Raw genomic sequence first — 20598 nt, 5'->3', positions numbered from 1 at the left:
AGACTATGCTTTGTTAATTCACTCCTTGCACACCTTGCATGCCTAACATGACTGTCCGTGTATTCAAAGTATGAATGTGGACTAACATGACTGATATGACTGACATAACTGGCATGACTGTAATGATTTGATTATTTGACTTATATGACTGACATGACTGATATGACTGATATGACTGGACTGAAATGACTGGCATGGCATGCCTGATATGACTGATACGACTGACATTGCTGGCATGAATGACATGTACTATACAGATACTATAAATATGCATACAAACTATACATACATTTAGGTAGAAATGTGTGTGTGTGTGTGTGTGTGTGTGTGTGTGTGTGTGTGTGTGTGTTTTAGTCAAAGAGTAATGGGTATACATGGCTAGGGCAGTGTGTATGTTAAACCTATAAGTAGGTGTGTGTGTGTGTGTGTGTGAGAGAGAGAGAGAGAGAGAGTGTGTTTTCAAAAACAGAAGCTAAACGTCAGTTTGTGTGTTTGTATCTGGGTTACTCATAGCGAAATGGGTAGGTATGGCAAGGGCAGTGTGAAAGCTACAGAGGCCTGTGTTTTTGTAAGTGCATGTGAAAGAGAGGGGGGGGAGGTAAAGCCCATGGGTTGTAAAGTGTTGGAAGCAAGGGGGAGTGTGAGGGGAGTGGAGGAGGGGGGGGCAGAGTGTGTGAGAGGCACGTGCGTGTGTCTCTACTTCTCCCTGCACTGCTGAGTATGGAAAATGAAAATATTCACTGTAGAGCTGTTTGTGGACGGATTTGGCTCAAAATTGGCACATAGGACCACACTGGTCATGTGAATGTGGATGTCAATTTTCATAACAATCAGACATACTATGGCGTAGTTATTGAACTGTGAATTTGATGTGTTATGATGGTAGCATTGTGATGCATATGAAAAATATTAATTTGTCAAAACCTTAGGATTTTTTCGCTAATCTTAGCATTTCAGAGTCTGCTGAGTATTACAAGGTGTGATTTAAGGTGATGGAGTTAAAATGCTAGGACTAGTATGAAAATGGCAAGTTATATATATTTGATAATAGTGAAAAAGTGGTACATTTTTGCAAAGCACATGTAATTAGAAAGTTGCTAGGAATTCTGCATACAATCATATGAGTGCAAGCATTTCTTGATAAGTGAAAATATCTAGGAGAAATTCAGGATTTTTTTAGTATAGCGCCACCTAGTGGTGCAATTCCCTTCCAACATGGGTATGTCTTAGAGGGTGTGTACATGAACATACCATGTCAGTTTCATGTGTATGTACCTATGGTAAGTAGGTCAAATGGCCAATTAATTAAAATTAAAATTAATTGGCTTATGGCGGCCATGTTTTTTGAGTGATGAGGTCATCATTGTGTGTCTTGATACCACTTGACCCCATGATGATGCCTGTAAAGTTTTGGTTTGATGTGACTAATGGTTTCTGAGAAACAGTTTTTCCCATGTTATAGCGCCCCCTATTGGACAATCGTGGCCTGCTTTGACCTGTGACCTCTGAGTCATGTGTCCTAACAACTGATATATTTTCATGAAGATTGGTCAAAGCATTGCTGAGATATAGCTGCTGAAGTAAATTTGGCCACGCCTCAGAGCTATTGATTGACATGTGACAGCCAGGCTGTATGGAAATGTCACAATGTTGGCGATGGGTTTTGATAATGAGATTCTTCTGAGTAGTTTGATACCAAGACTGTGGTGATCAGACGAAAAACCAAGGAGTAGTAGGCAAAAGTAGGTTTTGCATATTATGCAAATTAGCAAAAAATCTAAGTAGGCGGAGCTTCATAGTTGTATATGAAATGTCCTATTGAATTGAGCCAAGGAATGCATAGGAAGTGGAATTTTGTTTCTATGACTTATGGTATGGGAGATATGGGCCAAAAAGTCACATAGTGTGCTATAGCGCCACCATCAGGCCGATGTGGGTCCCTATAAGTGTGTGTGGTCCTTTTGACCTAGAGAACAAGTTTGGCAAGTTTGGTGTGTCTAGGCCTTACGGTTTAGGCTGCAGTATCATTTATAGACAGCAAAATGGGAAGAAGAATAATAATAAGAAAAACGCTAACAATTACAATAGGGTTCCCACACTATGTGTGTGTGAACCCTAAATATAGCCGCAAGCGGCGATTGGCGGGTTCACACACAAATAAGCATATTTTGGCCTCAATAGGCAAAAGGAAGCCCAAAAGGTCCTTTAGACCTAAAAGTGAAAAGAAGCTGTTTGGGTTTGGCCAGTGTGTGCTCTACAGATAGTGTGTGATGACATCTGCGTGTGTCAGAAAGGGAGACACAGAAATAGCACATCTGGCTAGGGCTGCATCTATGTGAACAATATAGGAAGGCCTGCATGTGTCTATACATGATTGGGCCTGTATATTACAGACAGAGAGAGATTGAGGGTGCCAGAGACTATGCTTTGTTAATTCACTCCTTGCACACCTTGCACGCCTAACATGACTGCCCGTGTATTCAAAGTATGAATGTAGTCTGCAAAGCCTGGCATTACATGACTGACATGACTGGCATGACTGAAATGACATCACTGGCATGATGAACAAAAGTAATATGACTGATATGACTGACATAACTGGAATGAGTGACATGACTGGCATGACTGTAATGACATGACTGATATGACTGACATGACTTATGTCTGACATGACTGGACTGACATGACTGATATGACTGGACTGAAATGACTGACATGACTGGACTGACATGACTGACATGACTGGACTGACATGACTGTTATGACTGGACAGATATGCATACAAACTATACATACATTTAGGTAGAAGTGTGTGTGTGTGTGGTAGTGTATGTACTCAAACTATGACAACATATACTAATACATACATACATAAGTATACATAGAAACTATACATACATATAGGTATAAAGGTGTGTGTGTTTGTGTGAGAGAGAGAGACAAAAAAGAAGCCAAATATCAGTTTGTATGAGCATGTGTTAGTCACTGAGATATGGGTGGGTATGGCTAGGGAAGTGTCATTGTGAATGCTATAGGAAGGCCTGCTTGCGCCTGTATGTGTGTGTGCCTGGTTAATAGACACAGAGAGATCTAGGTAGCCAGAGCAATGTTTACTTAGGGCACAGAGATGGGAGGGGGAATGTGGGTGAGAGTGTGAGAGAGACTGAGTGTGCGAGTTTCAGCTTGCGTGCGTGTGAGAAGGAGAAGGTGACAGAGGGACTTTACATGCATTTTTATGCATTGTAAATAATACTGCACTGTAGAGCCATACGATAACCGATTTAGATGAAATTTGACAAATTTGTTCAGGATGGGATTCTGAATGGGCTTGTGCATTTTGGTCAGAATTGGATAAAATATGAAAGAGCTTTAAGAATATGAATATTATATGTATCGATGCTGTCCATTAAAAAAATATTTAGCAGGTATAAGTGTCCTCAAATCCAAAATCTTTGGATTGTTTTTTGATTTCACACTCTGTAGAGTATTATAAGACTTTGCTTGACATGATAGCATGAAAATCCTAGGAGCAGTATGAAAAGTGATGATTTCAAACTATTATTAACTGTAAATAAACTGTGCATTTTTTAATAGGACATGTCATGCGAAAGTTGTTCGCACTACTGCAAGGAATCAAAAGAGTCCAATTGCATGTTCCCAAGTGGAATTATGTAGGGGATATACTTGCTTTTTTTGCAATAGCGCCCCCCAGTGGCCAATTGACACCCGGCTGGATTATGTCATGGGGGGCGTGCACTTGTCCACACCCAAGAGGTTTCGTGCAGATCGACCAATGGTAAGCCTGTCAAACGCGTGCCAATCACTGATTGGCCGATTACGTCAGCCATTTTGGAAGTATGGTATGTCTGCTTTAGGACCTGGTTTCCAGAGGCCCATAGATGATGTCTGTCAAGTTTCATGTGGATCGGCCAATCTGAGTGCATGAGGCAAATTTTTGCATGTTATAGCGCCCCCTAGCAGGTGAGGTATGGCAACCTCTGCGAGCTGCCCCAGACCCTCACAGGGAAGCTGTCTGTGAAGTGCCATCTCATTACATGCAAGTTTTCTTAAGTTAGAGCTCCATATGCGCAAAATTTACTATTGAATTTACGCCCCCTCATTTGATTGGCTTATACTGACTAGGTAGTGAAGAAATTAGCATTTTTGTTGGATACATTTTAAAGTTCAGACTCTTCTGAACGTTTTGATACCACATATGTGCATGTATGTGAAAAATCCAGGGACTAGTTCGCGCTCAAAAATGTGTGTGATTTTGCACATTATGCAAATTAACTCGAAATCTAAGTGGGCGGAGCTTAATGGTTGTATATTAATTGTCCTATTGAATTTAGTCAAGGAATGTATAGAAACTGGAATTTTGGTTCTAGGACCTACGGTGTAGGAGATATGGACAAAAAGTCAATGTGGTCTGCTATAGCGCCACCATCAGGCCAATTTGGGTCCCTGTATGGGAATCTGGTCCTTGGAGTTAACTGAACCTTTTTGCCAAGTTTGGGGTTTCTAGGCATTACGGTCTAGGCTGCACAATGCGTTTTAGGTCAAAAAATGGGACAAAGAATAAGAAAGAAAAATCCTAACAATTACAATAGGGTTCCCACACTATGTGTGTGTGAACCCTAATTAACATCTACCGCACACGCAGCGAAGTGGCTTACGTGTAAATCAAGAAGAACCTTGTGGAAAAAAAGAAAACACGAACATCGCGGTGTGACGGTTGCTTGGAATTCCCTGCGGTTGGCAGGTGGATATCGCATTATTAGGGTTCACACACATAGTGTGGGAACCCTATTGTAATTGCTCGAGTTTTTAGGGTTCACACACACAGTGTGGGAACCCTATTGTAATTGCTGGTATTTTTCTTATTTTTAGGGTTCACACACATAGTGTGGGAACCCTATTGTAATTGCTCGAGTTTTTCTTCTTATTATTATTATTTTTCAGGCTGTAAAACGCATACTGCAGCCTAGACCGTAAGGCCCAGAAACACCAAACTTGTCAGACAGGTGCACCAGAGGTGCAATGAGGGAAACCCAGACAATGACCCACATTGGCCTGATGGTGGCGCTATAGCGCAGCATTTTGCGTTTTGGTCCATATCTCCTACACCGTAGGTCATAGAAACGAAATTCCACTTCTGATGGATTCCTTGGCTCAAACCAAACAAAAAAGCCTCTAGGACCCTTTAGCTCCGCCCACTTAGATTTCGAGTTAATTTGCATAATGTGCAAAATCACACACATCTTTGAGCGCGAACTAGTCCCTGGATTTTTCACATACATGCACATATGTGGTATCAAAACGTTCAGAAGAGTCTGAACTTTAAAACGTATCCAACAAAAATGCTAATTTCTTCACTACCTAGTCAGTATAAGCCAATCAAATGAGGGGGCGTAAATTCAATAGTAAATTTTGCACATATGGAGCTCTAACTTAAGAAAACTTGCATGTAATGAGATGGCACTTCACAGACAGCTTCCCTGTGAGGGTCTGGGGCAGCTCGCAGAGGTTGCCATACCTCACCTGCTAGGGGGCGCTATAACATGCAAAAATTTGCCCCATGCACTCAGATTGGCCGATCCACATGAAACTTGGCAAACATCATCTATGGGCCTCTGGGAACCAGGTCCTAAAGCAGACACGCCATACTTCCAAAATGGCTGACGTAATCGGCCAATCAGTGATCGGCACGCGTTTGACAGGCTTACCATGGGTCGATCTGCACGAAATCTCTTGGGTGTGGACAAGTGCACGCCCCCTATGACATAATCCAGCCGGGTGTCGATTGGCCACTGGGGGGCGCTATTGCAAAAAAAGCAAGTATATCCCCTACATAATTCCACTTGGGAACATGCAATTGCACTCTTTTGATTCCTTGCAGTAGTGCAAACAACTTTCCCATTACATGTCCTATTAAAAAATGCACAGTTTATTTACAGTTAATAATAGTTTGAAATCATCACTTTTCATACTCCTCCTAGGATTTTCATACTATCATGTCAAGCAAAGCCTTATAATACTCTACAGAGTGTGAAATCAAAAAACAATCCAAAGATTTTGGATTTTAGGACACTTATACCTGCTAAATATTTTTTTAATAGACAGCATCGATACATATAATATTCATATTCTTGAAGCTCTTTCATATTTTATCCAATTCTGACCAAAATGCACAAGCACATTCAGAATCCCATCTTGAACAAATTTGTCAAGTTTCATCTAAATCGGTTATCGTATGGCTCTACAGTGCAGTATTATATACAATGCATAAAAATGCATGTGAAGTCCCTCTGTCACCTTCTCCTTCTCACACGCACGCAGCCTGAAACTCACACACTCAGTCTCTCTCACACTCTCACCCACATTCCCCCTCCCATCTCAGTGCCCTAAGTAAACATTGCTCTGGCTACCTAGATCTCTCTGTGTCTATTAACCAGGCACACACACATACAGGCGCAAGCAGGCCTTCCTATAGCATTCACAATGACACTTCCCTAGCCATACCCACCCATATCTCAGTGACTAACACATGCTCATACAAACTGATATTTGGCTTCTTTTTTGTCTCTCTCTCACACAAACACACAGACACACACACCTTTATACCTATATGTATGTAGTTTCTATGTATACTTATGTATGTATGTATTAGTATATGTTGTCATAGTTTGAGTACATACACTACCACACACACACACACACACTTCTACCTAAATGTATGTATAGTTTGTATGCATATCTATAGTATATGTATAGTATATGTCAGTCATGCCAGTGATGTCAGTCATATCAGAAATGCCAGTCATGTCAGTTACATCAGTCATGTCAGTCATGCCAGTCATTTCAGTCCAGTCATATCAGTCATTTCAGTCCAGTCATATCCGTCATGTCAGTCAAATCATCAAATCATTACAGTCATGCCAGTTATGTCAGTCATGCCAGTCATGTCAGTCATGTAATGCCAGGCTTTGCAGACTACATTCATACATTGAATACACGGGCAGTCATGTTAGGCGTGCTAGGTGTACAAGGAGTGAAATAACAAAACATAGTCTCTGGCTCCCTCAATCTCTTTCTGTCAGTAATATACAGGCCCAATCATGTATAGACAAGTACAGGCCTTCCTATACTGTTCACATAGATGCAGCCCTAGCCAGATGTGCTATTTTTGTGTCTCCCTTTCTGACACACGCAGATGTCATCACACTATCTGTAGAGCACACACTGGCCAAACCCAAACAGCTTCTTTTCACTTTTAGGTCTAAAGGACCTTTTGGGCTTCCTTTTGCCTATTGAGGCCAAAATGCCTATTGGTGTGTGAACCCGCCAATCGCCGCTTGCGGCTATATTTCTTCTTATTCTTTTGCCCATTTTTTGACATAAAATGCATCGTGCAGCCTAGACCGTAATGCCTAGAAAACCCAATCTTGGCAAAAAGGTTCAGTTAACTCCAAGGACCAGATTCCCATACAGGGACCCAAATTGGCCTGATGGTGGCGCTATAGCAGAGCATATTGACTTTTTGTCCATATCTCCTACACCGTAGGTCCTAGAACCAAAATTCCAGTTCCTATGCATTCCTTGACTAAATTCAATAGGACAATTAATATACAACCATTAAGCTCCGCCCACTTAGATTTCGAGTTAATTTGCATAATGTGCAAAATCACACACATCTTTGAGCGCAAACTAGTCCCTGGATTTTTCACAGACATGCACATATGTGGTATCAAAACGTTCAGAAGAGTCTGAACTTTAAAATGTATCCAACAAAAATGCTAATTTCTTCACTACCTAGTCAGTATAAGCCAATCAAATGAAGGGGCGTAAATTCAATAGTAAATTTTGCACATATGGAGCTCAAACTTAAGAAAACTTGCATGTAATGAGATGGCACTTCACAGACAGCTTCCGTGTGAGGGTCTGGGGCAGCTCGCAGAGGTTGCCATACCTCACCTGCTAGGGGGCGCTATAACATGCAAAAATTTGCCCCATGCACTCAGATTGGCCGATTCACATGAAACTTGACAGACATCATCTATGGGCCTCTGGAAACCAGGTCCTAAAGCAGACATGCCATACTTCCAAAATGGCTGACGTAATCGGCCAATCAGTGATCGGCACGCGTTTGACAGGCTTACCATTGGTCGATCTGCACGAAACCTCTTGGGTGTGGACAAGTGCACGCCCCCTATGACATAATCCAGCCGGGTGTCGATTGGCCACTGGGGGGCGCTATTGCAAAAAAAGCAAGTGTATCCCCTACATAATTCCACTTGGGAACATGCAATTGGACTCTTTTGATTCCTTGCAGTAGTGCGAACAACTTTCCCATTACATGTCCTATTAAAAAATGCACAGTTTATTTACAGTTAATAATAGTTTGAAATCATCATTTTTCATACTCCTCCTAGGATTTTCATACTATCATGTCAAGCAAAGTCTTATAATACTCTACAGAGTGTGAAATCAAAAAACAATCCAAAGAGTTTGGATTTGAGGACACTTATACCTGCTAAATATTTTTTTAATGGACAGCATCGATACATATAATATTCATATTCTTAAAGCTCTTTCATATTTTACCCAATTCTGACCAAAATGCACAAGCCCATTCAGAATCCCATCCTGAACAAATTTGTCAAGTTTCATCTAAATCGGTTATCGTATGGCTCTACAGTGCAGTATTATATACAATGCATAAGAATGCATGTAAAGTCCCTCTGTCACCTTCTCCTTCTCACACGCACGCAAGCTGAAACTCACACTCTCAGTCTCTCTCACACTCTCACCCACATTCCCCCTCCCATCTCTGTGCCCTAAGTAAACATTGCTCTGGCTACCTAGATCTCTCTGTGTCTATTAACCAGGCACACACACATACAGGCACAAGCAGGCCTTCCTATAGCATTCACAATGACACTTCCCTAGCCATACCCACCCATATCTCAGTGACTAACACATGCTCATACAAACTGATATTTGGCTTCTTTTTTGTCTCTCTCTCTCACACAAACACACAGACACACACACCTTTATACCTATATGTATGTATAGTTTCTATGTATACTTATGTATGTATGTATTAGTATATGTTGTCATAGTTTCAGTACATACACTACCACACACACACACACACACACACACACACACACACACTTCTACCTAAATGTATGTATAGTTTGTATGCATATCTGTCCAGTCATAACAGTCATGTCAGTCATTTCAGTCCAGTCATATCAGTCATGTCAGTCCAGTCATGTCAGACATAAGTCATGTCAGTCATATCAGTCATGTCATTACAGTCATGCCAGTCATGTCACTCATTCCAGTTATGTCAGTCATATCAGTCATATTACTTTTGTTCATCATGCCAGTGATGTCATTTCAGTCATATCAGTTATGTCAGTCATGCCAGTCATGTCAGTCATGTAATGCCAGGCTTTGCAGACTACATTCATACTTTGAATACACGGGCAGTCATGTTAGGCGTGCAAGGTGTGCAAGGAGTGAATTAACAAAGCATAGTCTCTGGCACCCTCAATCTCTCTCTGTCTGTAATATACAGGCCCAATCATGTATAGACACAATATAGGCCTTCCTATATTGTTCACATAGATGCAGCCCTAGCCAGATGTGCTATTTCTGTGTCTCCCTTTCTGACACACGCAGATGTCATCACACACTATCTGTAGAGCACACACTGGCCAAACCCAAACAGCTTCTTTTCACTTTTAGGTCTAAAGGACCGTTTGGGCTTCCTTTTGCCTATTGAGGCCAAAATATGCCTATTTGTGTGTGAACCCGCCAATCGCCGCTTGCGGCTATATTTAGGGTTCACACACACATAGTGTGGGAACCCTATTGTAATTGCTGGTATTTTTCTTATTTTTCTTATTCTTTTGCCCATTTTTTGACATAAAATGCATCGTGCAGCCTGGACCGTAATGCCTAGAAAACCCAATCTTGGCAAAAAGGTTCAGTTACCTCCAAGGACCAGATTCCCATACAGGGACCCCAAATTGGCCTGATGGTGGCGCTATAGCAGACCATATTGACTTTTTGTCCATATCTCCTACACCGTAGGTCCTAGAACCAAAATTCCAGTTCCTATGCATTCCTTGACTAAATTCAATAGGACAATTAATATACAACCATTAAGCTCCGCCCACTTAGATTTCGAGTTAATTTGCATAATGTGCAAAATCACACACATCTTTGAGCGCGAACTAGTCCCTGGATTTTTCACATACGTGCACATATGTGGTATCAAAACGTTCAGAAGAGTCTGAACTTTAAAATGTATCCAACAAAAATGCTAATTTCTTCACTACCTAGTCAGTATAAGCCAATCAAATGAGGGGGCGTAAATTCAATAGTAAATTTTGCACATATGGAACTCTAACTTAAGAAAACTTGCATGTAATGAGATGGCACTTCACAGACAGCTTCCGTGTGAGGGTCTGGGGCAGCTCGCAGTGGTTGCCATACCTCACCTGCTAGGGGGCGCTATAACATGCAAAAATTTGCCCCATGCACTCAGATTGGCCGATCCACATGAAACTTGACAGACATCATCTATGGGCCTCTGGAAACCAGGTCCTAAAGCAGACATGCCATACTTCCAAAATGGCTGACGTAATCGGCCAATCAGTGATCGGCACGCGTTTGACAGGCTTACCATTGGTCGATCTGCACGAAACCTCTTGGGTGTGGACAAGTGCACGCCCCCTATGACATAATCCAGCCGGGTGTCGATTGGCCACTGGGGGGCGCTATTGCAAAAAAAGCAAGTGTATCCCCTACATAATTCCACTTGGGAACATGCAATTGGACTCTTTTGATTCCTTGCAGTAGTGCGAACAACTTTCCCATTACATGTCCTATTAAAAAATGCACAGTTTATTTACAGTTAATAATAGTTTGAAATCATCATTTTTCATACTCCTCCTAGGATTTTCATACTATCATGTCAAGCAAAGTCTTATAATACTCTACAGAGTGTGAAATCAAAAAACAATCCAAAGATTTTGAATTTGAGGACACTTATACCTGCTAAATATTTTTTTAATGGACAGCATCGATACATATAATATTCATATTCTTAAAGCTCTTTCATATTTTACCCAATTCTGACCAAAATGCACAAGCCCATTCAGAATCCCATCCTGAACAAATTTGTCAAGTTTCATCTAAATCGGTTATCGTATGGCTCTACAGTGCAGTATTATATACAATGCATAAGAATGCATGTAAAGTCCCTCTGTCACCTTCTCCTTCTCACACGCACGCAAGCTGAAACTCACACTCTCAGTCTCTCTCACACTCTCACCCACATTCCCCCTCCCATCTCTGTGCCCTAAGTAAACATTGCTCTGGCTACCTAGATCTCTCTGTGTCTATTAACCAGGCACACACACATACAGGCACAAGCAGGCCTTCCTATAGCATTCACAATGACACTTCCCTAGCCATACCCACCCATATCTCAGTGACTAACACATGCTCATACAAACTGATATTTGGCTTCTTTTTTGTCTCTCTCTCTCACACAAACACACAGACACACACACCTTTATACCTATATGTATGTATAGTTTCTATGTATACTTATGTATGTATGTATTAGTATATGTTGTCATAGTTTCAGTACATACACTACCACACACACACACACACACACACACACACACTTCTACCTAAATGTATGTATAGTTTGTATGCATATCTGTCCAGTCATAACAGTCATGTCAGTCCAGTCATGTCAGTCATTTCAGTCCAGTCATATCAGTCATGTCAGTCCAGTCATGTCAGACATAAGTCATGTCAGTCATATCAGTCATGTCATTACAGTCATGCCAGTCATGTCACTCATTCCAGTTATGTCAGTCATATCAGTCATATTACTTTTGTTCATCATGCCAGTGATGTCATTTCAGTCATATCAGTTATGTCAGTCATGCCAGTCATGTCAGTCATGTAATGCCAGGCTTTGCAGACTACATTCATACTTTGAATACACGGGCAGTCATGTTAGGCGTGCAAGGTGTGCAAGGAGTGAATTAACAAAGCATAGTCTCTGGCACCCTCAATCTCTCTCTGTCTGTAATATACAGGCCCAATCATGTATAGACACAATATAGGCCTTCCTATATTGTTCACATAGATGCAGCCCTAGCCAGATGTGCTATTTCTGTGTCTCCCTTTCTGACACACGCAGATGTCATCACACACTATCTGTAGAGCACACACTGGCCAAACCCAAACAGCTTCTTTTCACTTTTAGGTCTAAAGGACCGTTTGGGCTTCCTTTTGCCTATTGAGGCCAAAATATGCCTATTTGTGTGTGAACCCGCCAATCGCCGCTTGCGGCTATATTTAGGGTTCACACACACATAGTGTGGGAACCCTATTGTAATTGCTGGTATTTTTCTTATTTTTCTTATTCTTTGTCCCATTTTTTGACCTAAAACACATTGTGCAGCCTAGACCGTAATGCCTAGAAACCCCAAACTTGGCAAAAAGGTTCAGTTAACTCCAAGGACCAGATTCCCATACAGGGACCCAAATTGGCCTGATGGTGGCGCTATAGCAGACCACATTGACTTTTTGTCCATATCTCCTACACCGTAGGTCCTAGAACCAAAATTCCAGTTCCTATACATTCCTTGACTAAATTCAATAGGACAATTAATATACAACCATTAAGCTCCGCCCACTTAGATTTCGAGTTAATTTGCATAATGTGCAAAATCACACACATCTTTGAGCGCGAACTAGTCCCTGGATTTTTCACATACATGCACATATGTGGTATCAAAACGTTCAGAAGAGTCTGAACTTTAAAATGTATCCAACAAAAATGCTAATTTCTTCACTACCTAGTCAGTATAAGCCAATCAAATGAGGTGGCGTAAATTCAATAGTAAATTTTGCACATATGGAGCTCTAACTTAAGAAAACTTGCATGTAATGAGATGGCACTTCACAGACAGCTTCCCTGTGAGGGTCTGGGGCAGCTCGCAGAGGTTGCCATACCTCACCTGCTAGGGGGCGCTATAACATGCAAAAATTTGCCCCATGCACTCAGATTGGCCGATCCACATGAAACTTGGCAGACATCATCTATGGGCCTCTGGGAACCAGGTCCTAAAGCAGACATGCCATACTTCCAAAATGGCTGACGTAATCGGCCAATCAGTGATTGGCACGCGTTTGACAGGCTTACCATTGGTCGATCTGCACAAAACCTCTTGGGTGTGTACAAGTGCACGCCCCCTATGACATAATCCAGCCGGGTGTCGATTGGCCACTGGGGGGCGCTATTGCAAAAAAAGCGAGTATATCCCCTACATAATTCCACTTGGGAACATGCAATTGGACTCTTTTGATTCCTTGCAGTAGTGCGAACAACTTTCCCATTACATGTCCTATTAAAAAATGCACAGTTTATTTACAGTTAATAATAGTTTGAAATCATCACTTTTCATACTGCTCCTAGGATTTTCATACTATCATGTCAAGCAAAGTCTTATAATACTCTACAGAGTGTGAAATCAAAAAACAATCCAAAGATTTTGGATTTGAGGACACTTATACCTGCTAAATATTTTTTTAATGGACAGCGTCAATACATATAATATTCATATTCTTAAAGCTCTTTCATATTTTATCCAATTCTGACCAAAATGCACAAGCCCATTCAGAATCCCATCCTGAACAAATTTGTCAAGTTTCATCTAAATCGGTTATCGTATGGCTCTACAGTGCAGCATTATATACAATGCATAAAAATGCATGTAAAGTCCCTCTGTCACCTTCTCCTTCTCACACGCACGCAAGCTGAAACTCACACTCTCAGTCTCTCTCACACTCTCACCCACATTCCCCCTCCCATCTCTGTGCCCTAAGTATACTTATGTATGTATGTATTAGTATATGTTGTCATAGTTTGAGTACATACACTACCACACACACACACACACTTCTACCTAAATGTATGTATAGTTTGTATGCATATCTGTCCAGTCATAACAGTCATGTCAGTCCAGTCATGTCAGTCATTTCAGTCCAGTCATATCAGTCATGTCAGTCCAGTCATGTCAGACATAAGTCATGTCAGTCTTATCAGTCATGTCATTACAGTGATGCCAGTCATGTCACTCATTCCAGTTATGTCAGTCATATCAGTCATATTACTTTTGTTCATCATGCCAGTGATGTCATTTCAGTCATGCCAGTCATATCAGTTATGTCAGTCATGCCAGTCATGTCAGTCATGTTATGGCAGGCTTTGCAGACTACATTCATACTTTGAATACACGGGCAGTCATGTTAGGTGTGCAAGGTGTGCAAGGAGTGAATTAACAAAGCATAGTCTCTGGCACCCTCAATCTCTCTCTCTCTGTAATATACAGGCCCAATCATGTATAGACACATTCAGGCCTTCCTATACTGTTCACATAGATGCAGCCCTAGCCAGATGTGCTATTTCTGTGTCTCCCTTTCTGACACACGCAGATGTCATCACACACTATCTGTAGAGCACACACTGGCCAAACCCAAACAGCTTCTTTTCACTTTTAGGTCTAAAGGACCTTTTGGGCTTCCTTTTGCCTATTGAGGCCAAAATATGCCTATTTGTGTGTGAACCCGCCAATCGCCGCTTGCGGCTATATTTCTTCTTATTATTATTATTTTTCAGGCTGTAAAACGCATACTGCAGCCTAGACCATAAGGCCCAGAAACACCAAACTTGTCAGACAGGTGCACCAGAGGTGCAATGAGGGAAACCCAGACAATGACCCACATTGGCCTGATGGTGGCGCTATAGCGCAGCATTTTGCGTTTTGGTCCATATCTCCTACACCGTAGGTCATAGAAACGAAATTCCACTTCTGATGGATTCCTTGGCTCAAACCAAACAAAAAAGCCTCTAGGACCCTTTAGCTCCGCCCACTTAGATTTCGAGTTAATTTGCATAATGTGCAAAATCACACACATCTTTGAGCGCGAACTAGTCCCTGGATTTTTCACATACATGCACATATGTGGTATCAAAACGTTCAGAAGAGTCTGAACTTTAAAATGTATCCAACAAAAATGCTAATTTCTTCACTACCTAGTCAGTATAAGCCAATCAAATGAGGGGGCGTAAATTCAATAGTAAATTTTGCGCATATGGAGCTCTAACTTAAGAAAACTTGCATGTAATGAGATGGCACTTCACAGACAGCTTCCCTGTGAGGGTCTGGGGCAGCTCGCAGAGGTTGCCATACCTCACCTGCTAGGGGGCGGTATAACATGCAAAAATTTGCCCCATGCACTCAGATTGGCTGATCCACATGAAACTTGGCAGACATCATCTATGGGCCTCTGGGAACCAGGTCCTAAAGCAGACATGCCATACTTCCAAAATGGCTGACGTAATCGGCCAATCAGTGATCGGCACGCGTTTGACAGGCTTACCATTGGTCGATTTGCACGAAACATCTTGGGTGTGGACAAGTGCACACCCCCTATGACATAATCCAGCCGGGTGTCGATTGGCCACTGGGGGGCGCTATTGCAAAAAAAGCAAGTATATCCCCTACATAATTCCACTTGGGAACATGCAATTGGACTCTTTTGATTCCTTGCAGTAATGCGAACAACTTTCCCATTACATGTCCTATTAAAAAATGCACAGTTTATTTACAGTTATTAATAGTTTGAAATCATCACTTTTCATACTGCTCCTAGGATTTTCATACTATCATGTCAAGCAAAGTCTTATAATACTCTACAGAGTGTGAAATCAAAAAACAATCCAAAGATTTTGGATTTGAGGACACTTATACCTGCTAAATATTTTTTTAATGGACAGCATCGATACATACAATATTCATATTCTTAAAGCTCTTTCATATTTTATCCAATTCTGACCAAAATGCACAAGCCCATTCAGAATCCCATCCTGAACAAATTTGTCAAGTTTCTTCTAAATCGGTTATCGTATGGCTCTACAGTGCAGTATTATATACAATGCATAAAAATGCATGTAAAGTCCCTCTGTCACCTTCTCCTTCTCACACGCACGCAAGCTGAAACTCACACACTCAGTCTCTCTCACACTCTCACCCACATTCCCCCTCCCATCTCTGTGCCCTAAGTAAACATTGCTCTGGCTACCTAGATCTCTCTGTGTCTATTAACCAGGCACACACACATACAGGCGCAAGCAGGCCTTCCTATAGCATTCACAATGACACTTCCCTAGCCATACCCACCCATATCTCAGTGACTAAGACATGCTCATACAAACTGATATTTGGCTTCTTTTTTGTCTCTCTCTCACACAAACACACAGACACACACACCTTTATACCTATATGTATGTATAGTTTCTATGTATACTTATGTATGTATGTATGTATTAGTATATGTTGTCATAGTTTGAGTACATACACTACCACACACACACACACACACACACACACACACACACACACACTTCTACCTAAATGTATGTATAGTTTGTATGCATATCTGTCCAGTCATAACAGTCATGTCAGTCATGTCAGTCCAGTCATATCAGTCATGTCAGTCCAGTCATATCAGTCATGTCAGTCCAGTCATGTCAGACATAAGTCATGTCAGTCATATCAGTCATGTCATTACAGTCATGCCAGTCATGTCACTCATTCCAGTTATGTCAGTCATATCAGTCATGTTACTTTTGTTCATCATGCCAGTGATGTAATTTCAGTCATATCAGTTATGTCAGTCATGCCAGTCATGTCAGTCATGTTATGGCAGGCTTTGCAGACTACATTCATACTTTGAATACACGGGCAGTCATGTTAGGCGTGCAAGGTGTGCAAGGAGTGAATTAACAAAGCATAGTCTCTGGCTCCCTCAATCTCTCTCTGTTGGTGATATACAGGCCCAATCATGTATGGGCACATGTAGGCCTTCCTATATTGTTCACATAGATGCAGCCCTAGCCAGATGTGCTATTTCTGTGTCTCCCTTTCTGACACACACAGATGTCATCACACTCTATCTGTAGAGCACACACTGGCCAAACCCAAACAGCTTCTTTTCACTTTTAGGTCTAAAGGACCTTTTGGGCTTCCTTTTGCCTATTGAGGCCAAAATATGCCTATTTGTGTGTGAACCCGCCAATCGCCGCTTGCGGCTATATTTACAATATTGCGATTATTGCGACAGCCCTAGGGGGAACAACCCAGAGGTGGGACCAAGTCAGTGTTTTGCAAGTCTCAAGTAAGTCCAAGTCTTTATACCTCAAGTCCCGAGTCAAGTCTCAAGCAAAGACACTCAAGTCAAGTCAAGTCTCGAGTCAAGACAGGCAACAGTCAAGTCAAGTCCCAAGTCTGAAACTTGGAATTTCAAGTCCTTTCGAGTCTTTTTTTTTTTTTTTTTTACCAATGTTGCAGGTATATTTTAAATGTAAATAAATTTAAATTGTAAATTCTTTTTTAAATCTGTATTCTCCTCAAATCTTGATAAAACATGTGCAACTGAAAACATGAAGTATAAAAAAAAATTAAAATTACACCTCTTTATTGCACAGTTCAATTTGTTAAACTTAGCTGCAAAAATATTCATACTTTAAACTACAATTTTCCAGAAATAAATATTCTGTGAAAAAGTCATAAGTAGAACTCCATGTTCAAATAAAAAGTGCTGATATTTTCACAGTACAATACAAAGAACCATAACAGCATTTTTCCCTCTCTTCTCTTATCTGGTTTCTTGGAGAACATGTGTGTCCATGTGTGAGTGACACAAGACAAACAAATATAAGAACTGAACAATTAACAGGAATCTGCAACTTTAGACATTTCAGTAAACTATTCTGCATTGCATTTGCTGGCCAAAAGTCTGTATGTCATTTGTGCACGATGAATGATGTCCCCATAGCTGAAAACTCGCTCCACTTTTGTCAATATATTTTTTTCTCGACGTAGACGTCTTCAAATACACAATCCATGCTGAGATAGAACTGGATATTATGATGGTGACAGAGAGAGGCTCTCTTCCCCGAGTTCAGATACAGAACCCAGGGTTGCCAACCCTCACGCATTGAGCGTGAGACACACACATTTGACCGTCTTCACACGCTCTCACGCCACACATCCGATTTCTCACGCCGGAAAAAAATCTAGTTTATTTACCTCTGATCCACATCTATGATTCAATGAGTTACTAGTTCGCTCTGGCACCAACCAATGGCGATCGATCGATCGCGATATAATACTTAATTTGTGTCCATTTTACACCCCGCCCGGTAAAAATTTACGTTCGCCAACCCCCCATTTGATTGGTTGTGCTGCAGCTCATGCACAAACACACGTACAGAGTGTGGAAAAGCAGAGGACCGGTCTGCATCAGAAGGACGGAAATGAAATTAATGGGGCACACTTTATAAATATTAATATGCGTTTTAAAATTTAGATTTGGGGTTAAAAAATCAAGTCTTTGCAAGTAAACAGGTTCAAGTCCAATTCAAGTCCCAAGTTATTGGTGTAAAAGTCCAAGTCAAGTCTAAGTCTCTGAATATTTTTTCAAGTCAAGTCAAAAGTCTTAATATTAATGACTCGAGTCTGACTCGAGTTCAAGTCATGTGACTCGAGTCCCCACCTCTGGAACAACCTCTTTAATAAGGTAAAATAGTTTTTAATGGTTTTAAATGAAAGTGGTTTAAAAAACATTCTCTGTGAAACGAAGGAGGCGTTTACTTTGGTTTTGAGCGTCTCGCCGACCTCCTCAGTGAGCTTCAGCAGGTCCTCCGCGTCTTGGACACAGCTGCACACAGCAACAAACACAGAGGCGTGAGACGCAGGGGGAGGGGAGACTCGAGACAGGGTGAGACAGAGAAGGGGTCAAGAGTGCGTTACCCTGTACTGGGAAGGTGGCCGTGCTGCTCCTGGAAGACGTCCAGAGCGATTATGGTTGTGTGGATCTGCAGCGGTGCCTGATGGGAAATGGAGTTTTTTTTAAGGGAGCTGCATGGTGCTGTACTCACGCTCATGGCCTGGCTGAGGGAGATAATGACCTCAGGCTTGCTGAAGTCTGGGATGAGAAGCTGAGGGTCATGCAGCTGCTGCTCCATTGTCTCCTACACACACACACACACACACACACACGGTAATGAGATTCTGAGGTTGAAGACTGAGGCTGACGTGAGTGAGAACAGCCTGGCGCGGAGGTGATGCTGTTGGAAGGGTTCACGTACGAAGTGGAAGGTTCTGGGGACTCTGACTGTGCGCACGATTCCACCATGGAGATACGGCTGGAACGAAGATGTGTCGCCTATGGAAAAGCTGTAGGGAGATAGAGCTGCACACACACACACACACACACACACACACACACATTAGAAAACAGAAAAGGCGGACTGGGAACACAGCTTAGAATTTGTGTGTGTACCTGTAATTTGGTGCGTGGTGCCATTGAGCTCCACCATGCCGTTAACCTCTCGGAAACACACACATTGTCCCGTCTGCAGGCCGTGCATGCGATTGTCCAGACACGTCACCACCCCTGGGTTTTCCTGGACCAGACAAGGGGCAGTAGCCAGGGGCCACGATCAGCATGGCAGCAAGAACAAGAGCAGGGGCATCAACACATCTAAGCACTGTCAGTCCCTCCCGAGTTATATACTCGATTTAGCCAACAGGTGGCGCTTTCAAGGCATTGTGAATTGCACTCTCACTAATTTGAGACTAAATATTGTCTCAAGCTAGGGACAACATCCAATGGACACAGGAGGACGCGTGTGCACAATATCCGAAACACATCAGCAAAGTGTGTGTGTTTGTGTGTTACCTGAGTGATGTTCTGAATGAAAAGCTCCTTAGGCTCCTCCCCCGTCGGGTCCCACACCTCAAAGCTCTCGCCGAAGTCACAAAACACTCGTGCGCACATGCCGGGCATGTCACAGGCCACGAACTGCCGGAACAAAGCACCGCGTCTCACACACGCAAACACACTCACACTGTTCACTATACATCACTACACCCTGGCAAGGCAGTGCTGGGCTGGTTGGAAGATGAGCAGAGTACTCAGTGGGCACGCTCCCTGCTGCTGTCTAGGGGCGTGTTGTTTGGGAGGTGGAGGTGTGGCCTGGGTTTGTGGGTGTGTTTGTTTCCGTACCTTGATTGGAGGATGCTGAGAGTGGCAGAAATGATCGATACGCTTCTGAAGGCTAAGCCTCGCCTCCGTTAGCACCACACACTGTGGAACACACACACACACACCTCGGTTTCTGAAAATTACCCAAAGCAGGACTTTCATCTCACATCTGCTATATACTGAGAACCCACCTGATACTGAAGAAGGAAGCTGAGGTCAGTGCTGTCGTCTAGGGTGACGGTCGACAAGTTTACCTGGACATACGGGTTTAACTCGGCCACCCGAGGGTGGACAGCCTCCGCCCTGAGGGAGAGACAGACAGGAGGTTAACACCAGGACCAGTAACTGACTGCTTTCCATTTTGCAACTCTGGAACATGGACACGTGAACCGGTTTTCACTGACTGGTCCTTGAACACCACGTCACACGTGAGAACATGTG

General features: G+C 42.2%; 1 protein-coding gene across 2 annotated transcripts in view; it reads right to left on the bottom strand.

The window, feature by feature from the left end:
• The window catches only part of uba6 (ubiquitin like modifier activating enzyme 6), a 57739-nt gene that overhangs the window by 35057 nt on the left and 2084 nt on the right, over positions 1-20598 (bottom strand). For both annotated transcript variants that reach the window (XM_076992485.1, XM_076992486.1), the window contains exons 6-13: positions 20349-20460; positions 20179-20259; positions 19852-19974; positions 19453-19576; positions 19259-19362; positions 19079-19141; positions 18921-18997; positions 18762-18828 (exon numbers count right to left, since the gene is read on the bottom strand). In XM_076992485.1, the coding sequence (XP_076848600.1) occupies positions 18762-18828; positions 18921-18997; positions 19079-19141; positions 19259-19362; positions 19453-19576; positions 19852-19974; positions 20179-20259; positions 20349-20460 (751 nt within the window). The remainder of the gene's footprint in view (positions 1-18761; positions 18829-18920; positions 18998-19078; positions 19142-19258; positions 19363-19452; positions 19577-19851; positions 19975-20178; positions 20260-20348; positions 20461-20598) is intronic.

This window comes from Brachyhypopomus gauderio, unplaced genomic scaffold, assembly GCF_052324685.1.
Source record: "Brachyhypopomus gauderio isolate BG-103 unplaced genomic scaffold, BGAUD_0.2 sc94, whole genome shotgun sequence".
Taxonomy (NCBI): domain Eukaryota; kingdom Metazoa; phylum Chordata; class Actinopteri; order Gymnotiformes; family Hypopomidae; genus Brachyhypopomus; species Brachyhypopomus gauderio.
This window is presented reverse-complemented; position numbering and strand designations above follow the sequence as displayed.